General features: G+C 36.0%; 2 protein-coding genes across 8 annotated transcripts in view; one reads left to right on the top strand and one right to left on the bottom strand.

The window, feature by feature from the left end:
• The window catches only part of LOC149797708 (receptor-type tyrosine-protein phosphatase delta-like), a 263,521-nt gene that overhangs the window by 103,028 nt on the left and 135,242 nt on the right, over positions 1-25,251 (bottom strand). The gene's annotated exons all lie outside the window — the stretch shown is intronic.
• On the top strand, positions 6,217-23,075 carry LOC149797711 (uncharacterized). Its single transcript, XM_089960170.1, has 9 exons — positions 6,217-6,340; positions 13,022-13,081; positions 14,253-14,743; positions 15,288-16,184; positions 17,783-17,810; positions 18,814-18,989; positions 19,469-19,706; positions 20,688-21,012; positions 22,114-23,075. The coding sequence occupies exons 1-9, from the start codon at positions 6,238-6,240 to the stop codon at positions 22,859-22,861; spliced, it is 3,066 nt and encodes a 1,021-aa protein (XP_089816296.1). The 5' UTR covers positions 6,217-6,237; the 3' UTR covers positions 22,862-23,075.

Genomic DNA, 25,251 nt, shown 5'->3' with positions numbered 1-25,251 from the left:
ATTTTTTTACTTTTACTGTATATTGATCGACTTGATCTTTTAGCGTCGCCTGCCATTCACGCGCTTGATTGTATCTGTATTGTGCACCGTCCATATATATTTTTATGCAGTAACCAATTGAGGTGTTTCAGCTACAAATTCCAAACACCACCAGAAGGATGTTGCGGTTAATGTCCTATCAGCTGCTTCCAGAATAAATATTTCCTCGGCTCCGATATTTAATACAACAGATACAACCCCGGAAAACCTGTCTGTGGAATGACGCCATGGAAACGTTGTAAATATTTCAAATTTTGCAGCACTAAACACAGATAGCCTGTACACGCCAGTGACTGTTGCGGTATATTTGATAGTATTATTTTGTTTTGACCATGTTGCAAATCCCGATGATACCGTGCATACGATGTTTGTGATATGCCCGGGAGTTATTTCAGCTGGAATTTTAATCAGATTGGTTTTATTGATAATCTCAGGAATTCCCGCTACGATGTCTAGCTGTGTTCGTTTGATCGTGTCTAGGTTACTTTTGATATCAGAAAGTTTTATATCGATGACGGAAGGATTTCCATAGAACTTATTTATGGCATCATCGGTTTTTTGAAAATTTCTTAGAAGCCTTATAAACGCGCCCGTGTGAACGTCATATTCGGCCCGTAGCGTGGATAGTTTTCCATCCACGTCGTCGACGTATAGTTTGTTTGCGACGTCGTTGTCAGATTTTGGAGCTGTTACAGCTACTATTTTGTTCCCGCTCATGTTGAGTTCACCTGTCATCGTGTCACCGGTGTTTCTCACGCGATTAGCAACACTTTTTGCAATTTCATCTCTGATGGTTTTAAGTGACATACTTGAATCTCTGATTCTACCACCGTCAGTAAACACGGGAATATTATCCGTAACTGCACCAAGTACTCGCCGGACTATATCATTCCATTTGATATTGCTGGTTTTTAGTTTACCATATCGATCTTGAAAAATAACAACTTCATCTGGGTCAACTCCAGCGAGGTTCATAATATCAGCGAGGTCATCTTTAGTCGCATACTTTGACAGATCAACGTCGGATTTTATTTTCTTACTAGTAGAAGATCTTCCGTAAATATCAACCATTATAATAAGATCCGTTGTTTAAAATGCTTTACGCGCAACAAATCGGTTGCTTGTATAATCGTGCACGACTTTATGTGGCGGCCTGGATGATTTTGATATAGCGTCGAGTACATTAATTACTTCACGGCCGCATATTGGCGGATCTGTCATTGTTTGTGTGGGTAGCGTTGAATACCAAACTTTATAACCGCTAGTTGTTGCGTGGAGTGGTGCGACATACTTGATAAATTCAACAGGTGGAGCTAACCCGTACGAATCAAAATAAACAATTCCACGCGGATCAACCGCGTATGATACCCAATGAGTACCAGGTCCGGAACGTTTGTCAAGATTAATAATACCTGTTTCTAGTTTGTTTGGTTGTTTCGGTAATTGATCTCGCATAAAAACACCTCTAAAGGCGGATATTTTTAATTTTTTAGCAGCATCAAGTAAATCAAAATTTGATGCTGGAACGTCTAACGAAATGACCCTGGAAGCCTTAGGCCTCTCCCCCAACGAGATCCCGGTAATCTTAGACCGCGTCCCTTTTTTTTGTTATATCGTCCACCAGTAACTTTTTCGAAAATTTTTTTACCCGCCGCTCCAGCAACACCTCCAGCAACACCTAACGCGGCCGCTTTTGCTAAGGCTGGAGCAGCCGCAGCTAGTAATGCCGGAATGGCCGCAAGAAATGGGAATATACCACCCGTTTTAACCATGTCTTTGATGGCGCTCGGGGAGAGATGGAATTGAACTCCAGTTTTTGATTCCAGAGCCTTATTGAAATGTTTAATCTGATTATTTGTCAACGATAATTTGTTTGGACCACCACCAATCTGATCTCGTTTTAGTGATATTTTAGTTCCGCATTTGTTGGCGGTTTTTGATTGAAGCTTTTTTACCTGACCAGGAGTCAGAGTAACATTAACATGACTATACGACATTTTTATATAAAATATATTTTTCTAAATAGCACGATTAAAGATTTTCCACCGGTGCATCAACGACCCTCATTCGACCACTACCACCTTCAAGTAACATGGCCTTGTCGCTAAGTATGACCGCGATCGCTCTGTAATCAACACCAGCAGTATTTAATGTTGCTTTGAGATGTATATCAACGACAGATTGTTTTGATAGATCAAGATGTTCTAATGAAAAATAATAAATCGGATACAATTTTTTAAAATCTAGTTGTGATATTTGCAACCCGGTATCAACATTTTGATCACGTCCCATAAATGACATCAAACGATGATATGCACGTCCTATGTGATTTAATGCATAATTTAGTTGTACATTTTCTGTTGGTTCCTGTTGTCCGTTTATCCGTAAGGAAATATCTGTGAGACCTAGTTGGTCAAATATCATATGAGAGTGAGTTTGTGAGTTTAAACGATTACGGTTCTGAAACGCAATAAAAATATGCCGTGGTGCAGAAACACCTTGTTGTGATGCTATATGCCATGTAAACTGACCGTTAACGTTAGTTTGCATGCTATCCGTGCTTGTTGTTAACCATGACAACAAGGATTTACCACCTGCATCCATGAAAGAAATTAATCGCTGTTCTTCTGCGATCGTTGGAGTCATTACCGGCATCCACAATGAAAGTTTCGATAATATTACTTTACCAGCGTCACCAACGGGTCTCCACAGAGCATCATTATCATCGTTTTTTCTTACAAGAACAACCGTGTGTCTAGCTCCAAAAATAACCTTTTTAACATTCCTGCAAAATCCAAAAATATGCGATAGTGGAATTGTACATGAAAAACCTCTATTGCCTCCTAGCAACATATTTCTACGTGCTGCAAATCCCAAGTTGAAATTGTCATTAGAACTATGAACTACTGGCCACATATCAACATCAGCGTTATCGGCAAAATTTCTTGGTCGTCTTATATTATACGGATCACTTTCAGGGTTATTGGTGTTATCTTTCACAAACATCATTGTGGGACCTGCTGATCTTGTATAATCATCAGAATATCTCGCCAGACCAATTATTGTTGTAGCAACGTCGACATCATTCTGAATTGATTCAATATTTTTTCCATCAATCATGTATGTGGCGCCACTAAATAATGCTATGATCCCGTTGTTGACAAAACCAATTTTTACTGGATCTAAGTAATTAGTATCATCCGTTTTTATAATTGTACCTTCTACCTCAAGAAAGGCATCAGCGGGTAAAAAGTATCTACTTGTGTCATGAACTTGTAGTTCAATTCTTCCACGTTGATCTGGTTGTTTTGCGTCATAGGAATAAAATTGATAATCACGTACAGATTCATCCTTAAGGACGGGTGCTTCCATGTCAAATGCTGTGTCGGATACGCGCTTGAACATTTTATTATAATTATTTTTCGTCTAACACGTTGATCACCGCCTTCGGGAAATTCCACCTCCTGATATCAAACTTGAGATATTATTTCCAGATTCACCGAGTCCTTGATCTGCTAACGCCGCTAGTTTTTGATTTGCAGCCTGATTTATTATTTTACTTACGTCTGCGGGCATCACCTCAGTACTTGCCAGTTTCACCGGTGGTTGTTGTTTTCGTCGCAATAATCGTGCTAGTCTTTCCTTGATCGCCGAGAACGCCTTACCAGCAACATTGACAATTGCACCAGGAGCTTTATCACGAACAATATCAATAGCCTTCATCGATAATTGTTTTGCAACAGGTGCTACTTTTGGAGCTATCCTCGTGAATAATCCTCGAATGACATCACCAAGTCCATTTCTGTAAATAACACTATAGATTGGTAATCGTGAGTTTACCGCTCTAACCTGTGTGGGTTTACGATGATTATCATGCACAATCATCTTATTTTATTTACCATTTATCTAACAACTAGTCATCAACGAGCTCATCAATAAGTTCTCGGTAAACGCCAATATCCATGATACCACCTTGAAATAGTCGCCGACAAATATCAGCTGCTTCATTGGTTATTTCTGGTGAATTATTTCCGGCACGTTTTCCTCCTATGAGAACTTCTAACTGTGACACATCATTGATAATATTATCAGGACATAAACCACGTCCTGTTTTAGGTTCATCTTGAGGTGTTTTAAATACTGGTGGTTGCATTACCGGAGTAAGTACTTCAGTGGTGGCCGGGGGTAAGTCACCTTCTCGAAATCCATGTGGTGAACCTGTCGGTGTAAATGTCATTTTCGGTGCAGAAATTTTCTTCGAGGGGAGTAATTTAATTAGCTCTTTAGTCCTTTTAATTTCCGACTTCAACCTTTGCTGCGGCGAAGAAGATTGTTGTTGTTCTATTTGTTGCGGAGGTGGAGGAAGCTGATACTGGGAGGACTCTCCTTGTTCTAGTTGTTCCCATCTCTCTCTATAAAGTCTTTTTACTTCTTCTTTAAGTCTTTCAAATTCTGGACCTCTAGCTTGTTTTTTGTTGTAATATACGCGATATATCCATTTAATGAAATTATCATCATTTGTTTTTTCATAACGGGGTTTTAAAATACTAGATTTATTAGATATACTATTTAATATTGCTTCAGGTAATCTCTCTCTTTCAGTTTTTCTAATTTCCTCAACAACTCCTTCGTTAAATTTTGCAATTAATTCTACGTTTTCTCCTGCTGGTTTGGATTTAGATGCAAGTTTTTTTCTCACATCGGCGACTTCAGTACGAAGTTCTTCAATGCCTTCAAGTATTTCCTCATCAACAGGTGGAGGTTGAGCTGCGGCTATTTTCCCGGCTATGCCAGTTGGAAGGTCTCGTAAAATCTTTTTTGTTTGTTTGGTTCTTCTTGCTGTTTTTTCAGCCTGCACTGCAGTTTGTTCTAATACCGGAAAAATACCCTTTTTCCTCTTCTCATCTTCCTCCGCAATATCTCCCCATATAGTTTTTTCAACAGCCTCTGCAGCTTTCTTAGTAGCTGCAGTGACGGGTTTAAATAGTTTTTTAGTGTCTTCTTCGTACTCAACTTTTGATTCTTGCTGCGCTTGCAGATTTTTTCTAAATGAGTCTCTGACAGGAAGAAATTTTTTAATTGTTTCTAATCGTTCTCGTGCTGTTCTTGCAGTATGAGATTCTGGATGTACCATTTTATTATAACATAATAATTTAATTAATATCAGCAGAAGAGGAATACAGAAGTTTGATGATATATTATAAACACAGAAAGAACATAAATCCCAAAATAGAAAAACCACCATCAGAACTTGAATATTACTTGAAACATAGAACAAATTCCGAAGATTCAGATGAAGATGAAACAGATGAGGAAAAACGACAGCGAGAACGAGTTGAAAAATATTCATCAAACTTGGTATGGTGGTAAATTAATAGCAGCAGAGAGGGTACCTACCAACGTTGGTCGTCAAAAAAATAAACAAGAAATAAATAAACACGTAGAGTACTTTATTTTTTCAGCTACTATTTCGAACTGAGGTTTTATTAGCACAATCGGTCATTGCAAAAATAAACATCTCAAGGAAAGTTCATTTGTAAAATCTGGACCTTTCTACGAGATGATTTATTTGTTTGTTTTATTTGTTTTGTCGGAATTCTATGGTCTGTTCACCCTCTCTGCTGCTCCAGTGCAAATCTGTGACAGGCAGTCACCAACAAGCCAACCTATTTCCAAGCCTAACTCAAAGTAAATCTGAACCACATTATAGATTTAGCTTATGTGTGAATTTATAAATGCTAGGCTTGTGATAATTAGGTTCATGCCTTCTACCTTAAAAATTGGGGCAGGGGGTCAAAATACGAAACTAAACAGTGAGACCATGTGAATTAGTTTAAGTTTTTTCTCAAAATTATTTTTATTTATTTATTTTATTTATATAGCGAATTAACAGTATCCACAGGCGAATATGCAAATACATCAAACTCTTTATAACAAAGAGTAACAGAGTGGAGAGAGGTAAGGGAACCAGACTATTCCACAATCGGCTTAGTCGGTAAAAACAAAGCAGAGGATGCTCCCATCGAAATATTTGAGACTGGGTATCTAATCTATTTTACTTTCATTAGCAACAAATACAGAGAGAGCTTAAATCAGTCTTTCTCTGACGTCATAATATCGTCTGTACTACTAGTAGGTAAATGTTCCACCGATTCTCATCCGCCAAGATGGAAATTGTATTAACGTTCGATCTAAATTATGAGTTATGTGAATGAAAAGCAAATAAATGTAGAAAACACCTCAGTCACTGTGATCGAACACCTGAGGCGCTTCAGAGACATCATACTTTGCAGGGGAGAAGGTAAGAATTTAAACTTTGCATTAGTATCAATGTAAAATTGGTGGTATACCGCAATACACTACTGTATGTAGTACATCTCGCATGTCATGTACGCGCTCAGTGTCACTTTTTGCAGCAATTGGTGTAATTTTGGAGAATCTGATTACATATACCTCTAAATGGGGTTTATTCACTTTATTTTGTTCCTTGTGCATAAATATTACACTGAATATTATTATATAAATTAGAGTACCACGATCAGATCACACATCCCCGCTGCTCTGTACCCTACACTGGCTATCCATTCGATCCAGAATCAAACACAAAATTTGTTCTCTGTGCTATTTTTCACTGTCGGACTCAGTCTAACATACCTATCCGACCTCACCCATGTGTATACACCAGCAAGATACTTACGCTTCTCTTCTGAGAATCCTATACTCATTATTCCCACTATGAAAACAAAGTCATATGGACAGCGTTCTTTTGCATACAAGGGCCCAGCAACGTGGAATGAATTGCCCACTGAACTTAGACACAAAGACACAGTGATCACATTCAAGAGGGCTCTCAAAACTCACTTCGACTGCAAGATCAAACTTAAAGACCTAATAATGTTTCCTACCTTAAATATTCGCAGCATGTTTTTTTCAAATGTTTTCTAATTTCATGGTGTTTGATTTTGTAATCCTATCATTATATGTTTTCTATCTTATCGGTGTTGTCTAATGTTGTAAAGTGCTTAGAGCTTTTAAAGATTAGGCACTATAAAAAGTATTCATTATTATTATTATTATGCTAAATGGTAATTTTGAAGAAATTTCATATGTACAAGTTAAAAATAAAACATACTTACAAAAACTTGTATGTTACTTCTTTACCCCATTCATTGTTGAACATCCATAATGGAGATGAATGAAAATGTTTACAACTTCTTCTTCATGCGACTATTCCTTAATTCCCTTTCTTGACCTAGTTTGATGCCAAACGGGCATTGTAAAAGACCATAGAGATCAATAATTTTCATCTGTACATTTTTATATGACATTTATTTTGCAGATCACTCAAAAATCAAGATTGAATGAACTTTATTACATTGATAATTACTTTTAAATTTTAAAACTAAAATTATTTTTAAAATTTATATCAGTAATGTGTTTACATGACCCCTGTGTGACTTTTACTTTAGCTTACTCCGAAACAGCAGATTCTATGGTTTCACAGTATTTGAAGTTTTCAGGCATTTTTCTACATAGCGCCAACTATCGTGTGTTGATTTTATATGCACTGGATGATGATAAGTTACTAGTGCTTCATCAACAGTTGATTTTGGGAAAGTGTAGCGATTGCTGGCTACTATTATATTTTAAAACTGTACCCATAAGTATCACTGTTTTCAAATATGTTGTTGTTTTTGTTAAAGGGTTTAATGCCATTTTTTCAGCACACTATAGGCTATACATGGCGGCCAGTATTAATGGTGGAGGAAGAACCCGGTAAAACCCCGGGAAGAACCACTGACCCATGAGAAGCTACTGGCAAGCTTTCTCACATATCCACATTGGCCGAATCTTAGACTCGAACCCACGCAGACAGAGGTGAGGTGGCAGTGATCCGTAACGGAGAGCGCTTTAGACCACTCGGCCACTCGGGGACCCCTTTTCAAATACATGTATGACTGTACCTCATGTTCTCAGATAAAATGTATATCTTCTTAAAGTCGATATCACTGTAACAAGTCGGTTAACCAGTTTGTCTTCTGATTATGCCCAATGATGTTATGCAAGAGTCAGATCACATGGTTTCCATATTTGTCAAGAAGCCATAGATCGAATCTATGGTAGCATATAAGGGTCAAAATGTGAAATATGTTGTTTTCTAGTGCTTTTGCAATGGATAGTTAATGACTTTAAAACTTTGTTGCACATGATTTATTACTTTTCATTGGAACAACTTGAATTGTTCAAACAGTCTGTGATCAACATGTACTTTCATGCTCATGTTGGTGGGCCAATTATCGCTAATCAACCTTCAGAGTGGAGTAGGGCTTTCTTGCTCTTAAGATTCTCCCAACAGTCAAAGGATTGAATTCTTTGTCTCACAAGGCTGCCTGATACAGGCCAAGCATGTAGAAGAAGAGGAGGGTTGGGGTAAAGAAGGACCACCAGTGTCCTATGGCCATTTTGAATTAGATATGGCTGTTACCAAATACTGCTAAGTGTCTAAAGTGTGTTCCAGAAAGAGCTGCATGCAGCAAAATTGAACATTTGAATGAATAGGTGATATCACATGCACATATTGTCCATCATTATTATCACAGATTTGAGGGGTTGATTTATCAGACTCTACTGATGCTGGAATGATTGGATCTTGGGCGTGACCATAACTGTTTGATCAAGGGGATTTGAAAAGGGTGCCATTAATGTACTAGCAGTGTTTCATAAGAAAAGACTGCTAAACAGGATCAGGTCTGCTGCCACATTGAATTAACCAAGGAGTTGCAAAAACTGTCTCAATGAAATCCAAGTCCTATTGGAAATGGACTTGACGAGATCAATGATTCTGATTATGTAAACTGGAGGAAGTCCCACTAGATTAATGTTGGTTAAAAATTATGTGCAGATGGAAAAACATTCTGGGATGGAAGAAGTACTTAATAATTCTCCCAAGTCACTAGAAAGCCTAGATGATCTAAAAGAGAGATCATTCCTGCCTCGGGGTAGAATAGAACTTACCAAATGTTTCAGGAGGATATCATCCAGGTACGCTGCTGTCATTGTAGATGATATTGTTTAGAACAGGGTGCCAGTGTAATCCATAATCTCGGTAAAAGCCCAAGGTCTAATGTCAAGGCCAAAACGAAAACTTTGAACTGATAAACATTGTTGCCTTAAGCAAAAGGAGGGAGAATAAGTTTGTGACACAGAGTGTATAGGGATGTGAAAATATGCTTTGGTCTGATTGAGACTGATGGCATGATTGTTCCATCAAATGAAGCGGAGGATTGAACTCACCATCTTCGTCTTGAATTGGCTGAGGCAACTCAAGCTACAGCAGGTCTCATCTTGCTGTTGGCATTCAGAAAAAGAAACAGCCTTGAATAACACCCTGGGGATTGTGATCTTTGCACAAGTTCCACTGACTTTTCAAAAAGATTTTTTTTTTTTGGTGAGTGACCATATCTTCTATTATAGAAAGGCATCCTTCTTGTGATCTGACAGTACCTCTGAGGAGAGGGGATGGGATTGTTGATTAATAAAACCTAAAGCCCTTCCAAATTACCTGGCTTCCCCCACCTCCTTTGAGGAGATAGGGAGTCCAGTGAGCTCAAAATTAAGTTCTTACCAATTCCGCACAATTGCTCCTAGGAATCAATGTTGGTGTACATGTAAATGATCCATTGTCCTGATCTCCCTTCACACTGGCTGGGGCTGAATGGTTCCAAACACCCATTTGGGTTGAGCGGAAAGGTGGATGGGCAGTTCCTGAGCTGTCTGCCTCTGAACTTCCTCTATTTTTTCTCCAAAGTAACAATGAACCAAACTGGGTCATCCAGAAAGGAGGGTATGACAAGGTTTGAGAGACATGGATCGCACACATGTGACACATCGTAACATGAGTAAATTGGCTGAACCCATCAAAGCCTGGCCATGGTATGGTAAGCAGCCCTCTTCAGTGACCTTGTCAATCCTGGCCATCACCTTCAAAACATTGTTATTGCTGGGTGTCTCATGTGGCCAAGTTCAACAATGAAGAAGATTCCATGACATCCTGAAACAGCTCTGATAGGCAAGGAACACATTTGTTAGTCCCATGAACAGCTACTATATTCAAGTGCAGGTAGGTCAGTATTGAAGATTAAAGTCTGTCTCTTGCTCCTTGTTGAGATCTGCAAATTCTTTAGAGTAGTGGTACAGTGGGGTGGGAATTATACAGTAACCGCCACCCTGTAAATGTCCTTGATGGTGGTTTGAAAGCTAAATTTTTCAGTCTATTATATGGTTGGATCTGAGTAAAATGTGAAGGATGGACGATTTGAAAGAGTTCTGTCAGACTCATTGTGTGTCAAGCCCCAACTGGGTCTGCTTGTACCACTGGAGAAGATGTACTATTTGGTAGGTAGACCCAAATTTCATCCCTATGAAAACATCACTACCTCTCCCTTGGACACGCAATTACCATATAGAAGTCCGACGCTGCTTGTTGGTTTGCCTGGTAAATGGTCGTCCTGGAAGCTGGCGGTATAGAAGATGGTCCAGCTATTACCAGTAGTAGCTGCTGCAAGCCGGGGGCTGTATGAATGGCCCTTGAGACAGATTTCTCACTGAAATCTCTGTCATAGAAAGGGCATGTTGCCAATGGTAAGGTTAGAGAGATGGATCGTTACTAAGATCACAGAAAAACATGGTTGATCTGATTCAATGAAAATGTCCCCATTTTGTAATGGCTGGACAGTTTTGTTATGCATTAGATCCATTGGGCAGGTACAAACCCCATGCATCTGGACTTGTAGGCTGTAGACCATGCTCAGAAATGCAGGGGGACTTACACCCACTGCACTATTGGAAATTGGGGAACACTGCCCCAATGAGATGGAGTTGGCTGGCCCACCTTCTCAACGAATGGCATGCTCGGACCTCGGACATACAGGTCTTTCCTTCATTTACTCTCTCCTTCCCTTCAGTGCTAAATGGACTATGGCTTTGAATGTGCATTTCATGTATTTAGTAAACATTTATCCTGGTATGATTTAAGAAAAGAATAAAGCATATGTTAGCAAATCAGTATGTGATTAACTAGTTTAAAGTAAAAATTAGCAAATCAGTATGTGACTAACTAGCTAATACAGTAGCCCAGACTTCCTCCCACCACGTATTACAGATGCTGCATATCGTAGACAGTGTATACTGGTAGACTTGCATGTTCTGAAGTTGCATAAATAGCATTTAAATGACATTTTGCTGAAACAACACAAGAAGAGGAAGCAAAGCAGAATTTAGTTATATATCAGGCTACTAACTTGCTAATATAAATATATTCCCCATTACTAAGGAAGGAATAAAAAAGGAAGATTCAAAACTTATACACTATGCTTTGAACTAATACATTTCAAGTACTTAGTTGATCATTCTATTGAAACTACACAAGAAGGGAAAAACAAAGCAATAAATTAACAATATTTCATGTTAAAAACTCCCTAAAACCAACTCCATTACAAACAGAGCATGCAAAAAAAGTCATACTAACTTGTAATGACCTTACAGTGGTCAGTGATAGTGTGGTGTGATGTCTAAAAGGGACAAAGTCCCAAAAAGTGACAAAATCACTCAAATTTGGCAGAAATTATAATTAAAAAAATGTATACAACCTGAAGCAGAATGACTGATCTACACTATAAATGCAAAAGGAATGTTGGATGAATCAATTAGAAAACAAAAAAATGGCTTGGATTGTTGGAGGATAAGCTGGACATGTTATCCAGTCCAGCAGCAAAGCTAAAAATTACAACACTTGGTGCTGCCATGTGGAGGTAATGGGCAAGAGTTGCTGCCCTTTATTGATGTAGACCAAAAAAGACAATTTTTATCTTTTAGTAAGGCTTGATTTGCAAGGGTGGTGCTGTACAGTTTCATATTTGGCATAGGGTTAGGATTTTAAAGAAAAAGAATTTCCCCGGCATTCCTCACTGGTTATACTGGCTATTTAAAAAAGACCTTGTATATCTTAGGTATAATGCAAAGAACCTTTATTTCCCTTTATTTTGGTGTATGATTGATGGGTGTACTATGGGTTATAGAGTATACAGCTTGGCCTTACTTCAGATGTGCACCTTTCAAAAAAGTGCTAGCTCTACTTGGTGATTTTCACTTCCTGAACTTCAGAGGTAAATTATATAAAAAAAGAGCCAATAACTTTTTTTTACATTTTATATATTTGGTAACTCATTCATTGCACTTTCAGAAGCTGGTATTGTCTAGTCTGGCAAAATTCATTTTCCCTATTTTAATAGCTGCTATGTATAGTGTACTTAAGACTAATTCAGGCTGATTTTTTAACATAAGGGAGCAGTCATTTAAGTTAGCAGTATGCTTATATCATGTAAAATTTCCAAAAGTACAATATCCAAAAGAAATATCATCCACATTACATTAATGTTGCATAGAGGTATGCCAACATTCTCTCCATTGTGCATGTTTTAAATGCGACCTACTTCACCTTACATACGTCACTCTCTCAAAAGTACATATTATCTGGTGAGCGCCCCCAAGGTAGCAGGCTAATATTCCTTACATAATATCATTGGACAACACATTTGAAGGAGAAAGAGAATATAGTATGTGATCCTCATAGGTGGACAGCTTACCATGGGATTGTATAAATCTAAATAATTATATCAACATTCAGGTAAATAATAACTGCAAAATCATTCTTCAAAAATAATGTAATTATAATTGTTTTTACATTAAATGAATTAGTAATATAAATATTTAGATTGTCACAGAAGTTTTCACCAATCGTGTTTCTTTAAAACTATATATCTTTTTCAATTCGATGATTTTATTTATTAATTTGACTTGCATGTTATTATTATTACATGTATATGCATGTGTCTGTGTGTGTGTGTATATATATATATATATATATATATATATATATATATATATATATATATATATATATATTTCATTTATTTGTTTACAGATGGAACTTGTTGCTGTAGTTGTACTGGATGCAAGTTTAAGAAGCCACAAAAGTCCAAAAGTAAGATAATTCATAAGAATTATAGAATGACTTAAAGATGATTGATATACAGCACTTCATAACCACAAGGCACCCTCATTATAACACAGTTCATGTTATATGCTAGTACAGTCATTTAATTGTTTTTAAATTATAGGGCAGTTTAACTATATGGTGGTATTAAATGCTGATACAAATTTCTTAAAACTAAAGTGTTTACCTTTAAACATGTTTTTATTATAACCTTTGGTAACATTTTATTGTAAAGAAAGTATGGCAGCTTGTTTGCTATTGTAGATCCTTGAAAAGCAGCTCATGTGTATGTTCGGTTTCACTATAAATTTTTTTATTATGTTATGGTAGGAAATGTTATCATGACAATTTAGTGATGTTTTATTGAAACTAAAAGATATATTCAATCAAGACATGTTTTACAAACTGAATCATGAGGTAAATGATGATCAACAGATAAAACAAAGTTGAGTGAAGTATGAAATGCACCTTATAATAGCTGTCAGCATAATGGGTGGACATGGAAGAGTCTGAGTTTCTCATCATTTCAGTTGAATAGCTTCATTTTAGTTAATAATTGGAAAGTACTGTTTTATATACAATAGAACCTTGTTAATCTGGACACCTTTATTTTTAGTGTATGTATTTCCAGTTTAATTACTTGTCCTGATAATTGAATCATTTTTATTTTATGATGTCATTATATCATATACAATATATACATGTATTTGCTAGCTGCACATATATATTCAATAATATTGAAATAACTTAATGGATCTATTGATTTTGTTACACTTTATTACAACATGCACTTATGCATAAATAAGTTTAAACAATTACTGGCAAATCTTTTTTATGCTGGCTGGTATCTTGACTCATGATTGAATTGTTGTCAGAGATCATAGCAGATTCATTTCAGATTATATTTAAAAAGCTGCTTCCAGGAGAGGTGTCTGAAGTTTGATAAATTTTCTCTTATTTTCAAAGTTTGGCCTCATGAGAATGTTGGACATTCTTACCATAAAATGTCTGCAAGTACCTCATCAATATTGTCCATGAAGTATTATTTTTGGTGAACGGTGATTTTTCAACAGTTTTTTCTTTGTGTACATTTAAAATAGAGTTACTCTAAACAAATAATTCAGCGTGTACCTAGTCTGGCTTGTACTTTTTATTGCAGAACCAGGTTACAGACAAAATCATGCTATTGCTGGAGAAAATACTTTTGCAGGAGGCAGCAAATGGGGTAAGGATGTGAGGGAAAGATATAACGGAATCATCACAGTAAAAGAAAATGAGGAGCCCAGAAGGAGGAGAGATGGGGAAAATGAGGAGAGCAGTGGCCATTCCAATGAAAAGAGATCTAAAGGAAGAGTTTCAAGGAGAGATAAACATGAGAATGTAGAGAAGGTAGAAGAAAAGAGACTCTTTGGAAAAGTTGCTACGATGGACAAGCATGAGGAGGAAAAATCCAGGACTTCTGTTCTCAAGAGTGTGGAAAAAGAAGATGAAGGAAATCCTGCAGATCTTGATATAGAGGCAGTCCCAGAGAAGACGGCTTCTTCTGATTTCAGGAGTGAGGTTAACACCATCATTGAATCTGATGTGCATGACAGAAAATCAAAGAAAGCCATGAGCAAGACTCAGCTTGAGAATGAAAATGAAGACAAGGTGAGCAAAGTGAAATCAGAAGTGCAGTATATTGATGGTAGGAAGAAGCAAAGTGATGAAAATTAGAGAACAAATGTAGAGATAGGAAAGATAGTTTATCATCTCAAGTAGATAATATTCACAAAATGGCCATTCAAAGAAAATCAAAATTGCAATAGAATATTGAAGAGCAAAGGGATGACAGAGAAAATGTGTAAAGGGAAAGAAACAACATTAGATGTAGATGATAAACAGTACATAGATATCCAAGTAACAATCAGAAATTCAGGGCATTCTAGATATTAAAAAGCAAAGAGGTCATAGAGAGAGAAAGCAGTTTAGAAGTAAAGAAAATGAAACCTTTAAAGCAAATCATGTGCAAATTAAATACATCAAAGAGAAAACTCAGTTGTGGATGATGTGGTTTGCAACAAAAATCAAATAGAGATGAACCATGGAAAACATACAAAGAGAATTTTTAGCAGACCATTTGGATTCAAACAATGGAGAAAACATTAAGGTCCAAAAAAGTGAGAAAGCTAATATAGATATTGTTTCTTTTCAGGAGGGAACATCTAGAAGACATAGCTCAGAAAAGGAGATCGATAGTAGTAAAGATGAGAAACAGACTATAGAAGATCCTAAGGGTCAGATAAAGGAAATAATCAGCAGAAAAGTTGGAAATGAAAACAAGGAAAGGGAAAGAGGAGAACCGTCCAAAAGCAACGAACCTACAAAAGAGTTTGAAGATGCAAAAGAATCTCTGGTTGACAATGAGGCAAGATTGCAGGCTAAAAACAATGTTGATGTTTTGTCTGATCAAGAAAGTCCAGTTGTTTCTAAACAAGAAGAATCTGGTGTAGCTGACATCCATGAAGAGGAGCAAAGAGAAACAAGTAGTAAGATCAAGAAAAAATTAAATTGTACCAATGTGGACCAAGAACTTAAGAAACTTCTTAAAGATGAAGCCTATGCACTGGTCCATAATGTCATTAGCCGAGTCTTGACAGATGAAAAGCTGATCAGTAGATGGCGTCAAACAAAACAGAATAAGTCTTCAGAAAGTGTTGAGATTCCATCAGTTGGCGAAGCTGAATATGAGAGGAGAAAAAATGGGGCTAATGATGCAGAGCTAAAAGGAGATCAAGCCAAAAAAGAGTCCCTTGAAGCAGCTGAAGTGCCTGGCCAGGATCCAACCTTAGAGATAAAATCTAAAGAAGGAGATCTGGGTGAACAAAATGAAAAAGCTACAGACAAGCCATCAGAATCAGATGTTTCCTCAGTGGATGTGATTCACCTTTCTAATGAAACCTTAAGCATGATGGCTGGTTTAGGTCCTGTCCCAGTTAAGGCAGTGGATGCAAGTCCCACCATCAAGAAGAAAAAGAGTGTCACCTTTGATACCAACATGACCAAGATACATTTATTTGCACCATATAATTCGGAATACAGCTCATACCAGGTTTAATTTAATATTTGTATTTTCTGTTCTGCCTGTATAAACATATCACAAGACCTGTTATTATTTAAAATGCATTATAAGCATTGTTTCAGTCAGAACTGTGTATTTTTATTTTCATTAGCAAAAAGAATCTTTCTTCTCTCAGCATAATTTAAATTAAGGCTGTTGCTTGATGTTCTAAAATAACTAACCCAGAGCACATATATTATATATTGAGTTTTAGCAACAAAGGTTGTAAAGATCATATGCTTATGAAGGTTTGTTGTGTTCTAAACAGTGAATCAAAGCTCAGGGATGTGGAACAGGCTCAGTGCACTCTCCTGCATGCTGTAAGAGGTAATGGAGGTAGGAGCCACAGTGGCTCGTGTGGCTCGTGTGCTGGACTCCCACCCAAACAGTTACCAAGGTGTGTTTGTAGACAAGGCACTTACTCCTTCAGTACTAAGTAACCTGCTTATTTTGCTATGTTGTAAAACATCAAACCAAACTATAAAGTGCCTAAATATAAGTTTCAGGATACAAAGAAGACCCAAGTAGAAATGTGTCCATACATATGGATGCCTCTGCTATTATGAATTTGTAAAAATATGAAAGTACAGGAAATCAGCAGACATCAACTTACAAGGTCTTGATGCAGATTTAAACCTGTATGGTATTGAATGGTAGCATTTGAACACTGGATGTCTACTGCCTGCCTGAGTGTTTTGCCTGAATTAGCATTAAATTGTTCATACTATTTTCACTCAGATTGTAAAGAGCAGAACATTGTAATATTGACGCTAGTTTGACAATATGAAGGCACACTTAATGTGATCAGATTTGAAGTTTTGAAAATGAGTACAACTTTTATGCTCATGTAGACAATTTTAAATTTGAAGTGCTGAAACTGTGAGCTTTTTCTCATTTCCACTTAAATCGGAGGTAGAAGACAGTTTATCTTGTTGTTTCCAGTGGAATCCATGTGTGTCTGATTTATAGGGATTTTTCCTATTAACATTTGCCAAGATGTGTAATAGAGATTGTTTAGGATTGGCTTTCAAGCCTATATGTGAGCTAGATGGGTGAAAATTGAACCTTCATTTTGCATTGGATCCATTATATTTTCATGCTTGCCTCATTTTAGCCCAAATCTCAAAGTTACCCAATTTTGTCACAAAGGTATATTTGCCCATGCGCAGTTTGATCAGGTCTGCTTTAAATCTTTTGGAAGTCTGAAATCCAGACAAAAACCATTCTTGCACCTGCAAATTTCTTCAGTTAAGAAAATTGGGCCTCAAGACTACATATTTTTTCTTCAGATATATTGTTTAGTGTGGAGAATGTCTGTGTTACTTGACATCATTGTGAAACTACATCCTCCTTTTTGTCTTTAATACCACCTGCATGGATCTATGTGAACCTTCTTGACGTTGGAAGCCATGGACAAAGGGTATTACCTCTTGATGCAAAATGACATCTCTCATTTTAATGAGTTATAGATTCAAGCTTTAAGAATAAATGTTCAAATTAAGATACTGTTAAGATCTGTATAATTTGCGTTGACATTATAAACTGTTTCTTAGCTCATATTTATTGAATAAAAAATTCTTTTTTCACAGGAAAACCCAACATGGAGGAAATTTCCAGGTGAGACTCATATCACATGTTCAAATTAGACTTCATGATAAAAGTTTTGATTTAAACACCTTTTAGTAAACTGGGTATCTACCTGTGTATTGTTACTTAAATCTACATTTTACCACTATCATAATGTTTTTCAGTCATCTTGCCTTGAAGGTAAACTTTATGAAGCCGTCACCTGTCTTACAAAATAGCATCCACAGGAACCACAATTTGATGAAAATTGAGATCTCCAACAGAAATTGGAAAGACATAAATACAACATTATGCTTTGCTGACCATTCATTCAACATTTAACGTAGACTTTAAATATTTTAAAATGTAGAAAATGCCATTTAGAACATAACATTTTTAATGATGACTCCCTAATTCAAGATGAAATCCTTATCTGATAGGTTACTAAAAATAAGTAGACCTGGAAGTACAAAAGTCACCAGAGAGTGATTCTTTACTATTACCTGTCAGATCTACTAATTTTACTTGGCTCTTGATTATATTCAGATTGCAAAAACCCTTATGCCAGTTGTTGCAAAAATGATCCTGTGTTAAGCAACCATCTGTTTTTGTGGCCACTTCTTTCATCTGCAGAGGTGACTTCTGAAGACAGGCTTTACCATAATTACGTAGATAGGACACTAGAGCTTTATTAAAGTAAAGCCAAATAAGAATCCATGGGACATGTTAGTTTAAGTGATTTTTATTACAAAACATGTACACGAAAAGCTTTAACCAGACTTAAAAATTTGATGTTGAAGAAAAGCTGATCTGTAGTTTATGGTATGGGGTGTTAAGTTCAACGGAAGAGGCAAGCAAACAATCAATATGCAAAAGTATGATACAATATGGTCAGTCAGTCATGACACTTTGTCATAAATATGATTTTTAGGATATACATTTTATTATTAAACCACTCAGTGACCTTGGCATTTTTTCAAAGAAAAGTATATAGATTTAAAAAATAAAAAGGATCATTTCATTTGAAATATTTTACATTTTGTAAATCAAACAGATGGGCAGGATGACTTTGTGATGAACAGCAACATCTTCTCTATGAAAGAAAGTCAGCCTGTTGGAAACCTTCCATTTGATACAATCCACACAGAGACTCTCCGCCACCTTGCTGATACAGCACCAGTGCTTAAGCCAGTTGATACTGCCACCAGCAAGCAGGACATACACCATCAGGTAGAGCAGTAATTAACAGGAATTCTTATATATATATATATATATATATATATATATATATATATATATATATATATATATATATATTGATGGCAAAGTATCAAGTAAAACAGCAGTTTAGACAAATGGTTTTAATAAGTCATAAAGACTCTATTTTTTTACATAAAGATTGTGTCATGACACTGCATATAATGGTAAAATAAATAATCCACAATAATTCATCAAAATTAAACAGGTTTTTAATGATGTGAAATCACAGTATGATCAGTTATCATCAGCATAGAACTGCATTGAAGTGATGTAAATTAATTAGCAGTCCTAAGCTTTTATTGATCTGTAGGGTCCTTGGACATATCTACATATACTGCAGTGATATACTGAGGGTAGTGATAAAGAAGACAATGATACACTGAAGGTCTTCATAGTGAGGGACCTGTACCTATCAGTTGAACATTTAAAAGTGCTCTTGTTACTTTCAGGCCATTTTAGAAATCACACAAAAATTTGTCAGCCTGTTGAATCAGAATGGCCGGAAGCGAGCTCAGAGTGTTGTCAGCAAGGCATTGGAGCTTGTGAATAAAGATAATAGTCTGCACAAAAACAAACTGGACATGGTTTTTCATGAAGATGAGGATCATCAAAAAGGCTATGAGTATGAGGAGGAGGAGAAGAAGGAGGAAGAGAAGGTTGACTATAACACATCATCTGGTCACAAAGGTAAAATTACTGACCTTACTTATGATACTATGAGTTTCATAGCTATTGGCCCCAATACAGTGGCTAAAACCTGGCCCAAATCCTTGAAGTGTAGCACAATTCATTAGGATTATCTACATTATAATTGGCAGCTAATTAAATTTCCTAATTATGAAGTTGAAGTTATATTGAGATGAAAGTGATTGCAAAATAACTGTAACAGTCTGTAGGCCATCACAAAATATAACACATTAATTGATTCATTATTTAAATTTTAAAAAGATACCCTACCAAATTTCCTATGTAGTAGCGGATAGGATTATGCAGAATTCACAGCTACAACATTTCAGTCCTGAAAAGTTTATTCCCAAGTAATCAGTTTGGTATGCCCATGATGTGTTTATGGAGTGGATATAAAATATTACCCGTTTTTTTTTCATCATGAATTTTGTTTGCACTCTGTAACGTTTAACATGCTGCATGAACTCAAGCACAATTTGGACATGATGCATTATGCTTGAAAGACCAAGGGCAAGTTTGATTGTCATTTTTTATGACAGTGCTAGAACTAGAATTTTTCTATTCATTTCCATTTTATTAGAGAGACATTTGTTAAATATGGATACATTTCTAATTTCCAAATACAATAGGTCCAGGCCAAATACCCTTTCACCCAAGGAAAATCATTTTTCTACCTCTGCTGTGTATGCACTGTGCAGCACACTGGACTTGAATAGTGCAAGTTATAAATCAAAAAGAGATAAAGAACCAAGTACAGTATGCATATACATGAACAGAAAATAAATATGTGCTTTAAAAATGCAATGAATAAATAAAGAATAACACGACAAGAAAATAAAGAACTAAACAATCAAAAATAGAACGTTACAAAGAAATTAAGAAAATAATAAGTTTACAGTCTGTGTTTTGAAATAGTAATTTTTTTATTTCTTGATTGCACTAGAGCTAAAATAAAAATTCATTATTGTTTATTCCAATCAGGTTGCAGCAAATATCCTGAGGATGAAAACCTCCATATAAGAGGCTCTGCTGTTGGTCAGGATGATGATGATAATGTTACCATCCCATCAGGTCACAGTGACCCGATTTGGCCCAAGGAACTAGGAGATTCTGAGATGACCACTGGTCAATCAGGTTCCATTCAGGCAGCAAGTTCTGTGCAGTATCCCAGCGCTCCAAAATCCAGAGAACCATATGATGGCACAGTGCCTGTTAGGAATACAACTCTGCCATTGGATCATGATCAGGATGACCAGTTGGGAATGTATCATGGATCCACTAGTTTGAAAGAAGACGCACAACAGAGGTATATATTGGGGTATGATCAGACAGCATGCAGTTAAATTAATTTATGTTTAACAAGTTTTGCCCCAATATTTAAACCTTATTATTGTCCTTCTGTCTTAGAGCTGAATGTTTAATTGATGAATCTATTTGACCTAATATTTTTTATTGCATGATATTTCTTATTTAAATTTATTGAAAGTTTCCTTTTTTCAATACATTTTTACAAACATTATAGACTAAAAATGTGTAATATATTAATATTTATTAGGGTTTCAATAGCAGCTGTTACATGTTTATACTGGATGTCACATTTCAAATCTCCAACGCTGTAATATCGACAAAATAAAACACAGGGAATGTGCAACATTAGAGGAGGCTGTCCATGTAACATGACATTCAGTTGAAGACTTTTTAAGAATACATTATGTGAAATACTTGCTCTTGATATAATTTCACTATCAATCTTGTATGCTACCTGTTTACAGATATAATTGCATTAAAAGTGAAATCACATGAGAAAGCTCACATGCTCCATTTATCTTTTACATATGTTAATATCTGGATACATTTCCTTTTGAATGATTAAATAAAAGCATGATACTACTCACGGTGAAAAGAAGTTTTTAAAATGAATATATTTGTACTTAGCTATTAGGAATGGTCATTCATTTATGCTTTTATTAGTTTATATAAAGTAAAAGTTTAAAAACTCAAATGTCAATCACTCAAATACTCATCATCTCACAGATGACTCTCTAGTGTAACACACTGTGACACATTCCCATGTCTGCTAACACATTGTAACACTTTCTCATGTCTGCTAACACATTGTAACACTTTCTCATGTCTGTGACCATGGAAAACTCGAACTACTGTAAACTGTAAACATTGACCCCAGAAGTTTAATCAACAGTGCTTTGACTTGTCCATATACTCATATAAGATGAATTTTTCTGGTAGCAGTAGTAGATAAGACATAAATGATACAAATATGTTACTTTGATTTAAAAATCAGTAGATATATGCCAGAGGTGGTGGTAGAAATAGGTCCAGCCACCAAGTAATCCAAGCTGCTGTCAAATACTTCTAATATCATCACCATATATTGTGCTAATTTCAGAGAAACAGATGAGGACCAAGATAGGAGGGAACTCTGGAGAACCAATCTGCCTCCCCCTCTTCCCAAACCTGACCTGCTGGCCCCAAACCCTTTCCTAAGAAGAGGGAACAGCCTCCCTGTCGTTAGAGGACCACCCCTTCAGACCTCCATGCAAGCTACAACAATATCAAGTCTTGGCAGAATCAAGGGAAAGTCCATCAGCTTGAGCAAAGCTCCAATTTCAGATATCAGCCATGACCTTGCAAAGGAGAGTGCCAGAATTCCTACAACCATACCAAGCATAAACAGACCATTTGATCCAATTCAGGGTAGGAAACTGGGTAAAGCTCATGATGTACTTTTCCAGCCTGCTAGCCTACCTAAGCCTCCATTGAAGAACAATTTCAAAGAAATATTGGCTCCAATTAATGGGAGATCACCAAGTCCTGTTCTGCATGATGTCCTGTTAAGAGGAAAATTGCCTCATTCTTACCCAATCCCAAAACAACCACCACTGCATCGCCAGGCTTGGTCTGAGAGAAATGTCATACATGAAGTTGAAGTTGGTGCCTGGGGTATTGATGATCACACCATGACACCAGATGAGGAGGAGCCATATATCCATTATCCACATCCCCCTCACACTCCATCACCTAAGATTCATCAGTCACATCCACCCTCCACACCTGTCACCTCAGCCTCATCTGCATCACATCTTAGAAGGAGATACAAACTCAGAGCTCCTAATGTTCCTGGCTTTCATGATTGAAATTTATATAAATACATTTCTTGCAGTTTTATTTTCTATGTGTGCGCAACTGTTTTTTTTTATAAAAATGTATCTATAATATTCATTGTGGCCACTTTAGTTAAAAATTTGTCTTTAAAACATTTCTTGCAGATGTATTTTTTTCATGAACAATTTTGAAATATTTTACAATTTCTGTTTCTATAAACATACATAAAGTTTCAAGAAAATGGCTATCATTTGGGATCAGATTTTGACTCGTTGGGTTTCACAGTGGTTTTTGACAGATTCCATGTTTTTGCAAGGAATTATAACATAAAACAAATTTAAATATAGATACATTTTGTTTAGTTATTTCAGTAGCTGTGTCTGGGACCAATTACACTTTTGATTCCAATGAATTGAATGTATTCTAATTTCATTCAGCTGTGGAGGTATTTTTCATTACTCTTGAAAAAGAGTTCAGTGGATAGTTCATGCTTTAATCATAACTTGTATAAAAATTTATAAAATTTTAATGTCTCAAATGCCTTTTTCTATAGGTATGAAATTTTCAGTTGGTCAAACATTTATTGATTTTAGTACAAAACATACAAATGTGTATCGGAAGAAATTAATATCTGTAACACCAATGATCATGTTTTCCCAGGAAAATGAAAATACATTCTTTTTAAAAACAGATTTATGACATGTTTCAGCATCATAATTCTTTGTGTATTTTTTTGTTTATGGTTTGTCATTTGATAATCATGTTATCATATTTTTTTAATTATAATTATGCAACGAAGTTTTAAATTTCAGCCATCAGTTATATAAAAAATACTGTGCATTATGAGGATGGAACGTATACATTAGAGAAATCTGTCTGAAATATTATAAGGATGAAGAATTTTTTTTAAAGGTCAGGTGGCTGAAATTTTAAAATGAATTGTGTTGTGATTGTGTTGAGGGAGCTGAGAACAAAGCTGCTCAGATGTTGGATATTAATGTGTGTAGGAATGAGAGGTGATCCAGTATCATGTTGTTATGCAGTTCTTAGGACAGTCAGTTGTTGAAACCAATATTACTAAATAGAACCATTGTGCAGAGTTACAGTAGGTGATTTAGATGATTTGCAGGCCATAACTCAATAAAATGATAATGTAGAATGCTGAAAATTATTAACATTTGAGGTCATACCAAAAGAGAACTGTACATCAGATTTTGTTGAAATCCAATAATAGTGAAGAGAGTAATTTTGTAGAAATAGAAGTAGGAACAGACATAACAATGGAAGGAAAAGATAAAGCACCCTCCTAAAACCGGCTAGCAACAATGCTACATCTATTAGTATAAATAGTGCTTTATTTTATTCTGGTATTGTTGTAAGTATTCTTGGGTATTATTTATATATAAAAAAATACCTAATGATAGTATGTAATACTATTTACCAGTGCTTTCAATTCTGAAAGCTGCTGATGTGATTTGTGGAGTTAATGCCAGAATATGAGTTTACTAAATTATCTTTGCTTCCCTCAATATGCACTTTCTTGCTAAGCAATAGAACGGATGTAATAATGCCTGCTATGTCTTACTTGTGATACATTTAGGATCTACTGCCTGACATCTCTTGCAAGGTAATACATTTGAGGTAAAACCAGCAGCACTTGTGTCAAACTTGGTAGATGTACTGCATGTTATGGCTTACTAGGCAATAACTAACATTGTAAGTGAAACTGCGAGACACCACTTGTAGAGCAATATACACTAGATGTAAAACTGCCTGCTGTGTCTAAATTGGTGATACAGTAGAAGATGTGCTAACTACTGTGTCTTGCTGGGCAATACTTTGGAGGTAAATCTGCCTACCACCTCTTACAGGACAGTACATAAGCTTTAAAACTGCATGCCTTGCCATGCTTGGTGATATATTAGATTACTCCTAGCCATCTCTTGTAGGCAATACATTATCAGAATTAAACTTCAAAGCAGATTTATTCAAATTCTAAAACACTAAATACATTTATTATGCAGAATCGCATAGAGCGATGTGGACAATTGGCAGCTGTCACTCCATAAAATGATAGAATATGTTAAAAATCATAGTCATTTGAGGCCTTGTCAATAGAGCTGAGCTGCAATTTTTAAAAAACAATTTTAAAAAAATCCAATACTACTTAAATTAGTAGTAATTGTGCAGAAACAAAAGTGAAACAGACATGTATCAATGAAAGTAGAGATAAAGTACCATCCTAAAACAGGCTAGCTTAAAGACATCAAGGTCTATTTGGATTAATAGTATTTTTTGGGGTTCTGGTATTATTATAAATATATTAAAAAAATCTAAAAACAATGCATAATAATGTGATTTGTGATCTTCATACCAGAATACCAGTTTACTAAATGATGTGTCAAACTGTACTACTTTTGCT

The sequence above is a fragment of the Sinohyriopsis cumingii genome, chromosome 6 (genome assembly GCF_028554795.1).
Source record: "Sinohyriopsis cumingii isolate HCF-2022 chromosome 6, ASM2855479v2, whole genome shotgun sequence".
NCBI lineage: Eukaryota > Metazoa > Mollusca > Bivalvia > Unionida > Unionidae > Sinohyriopsis > Sinohyriopsis cumingii.
The sequence above is the reverse complement of the archived record's forward strand: the minus strand, read 5'-3'. Positions and strand labels throughout refer to the sequence as shown.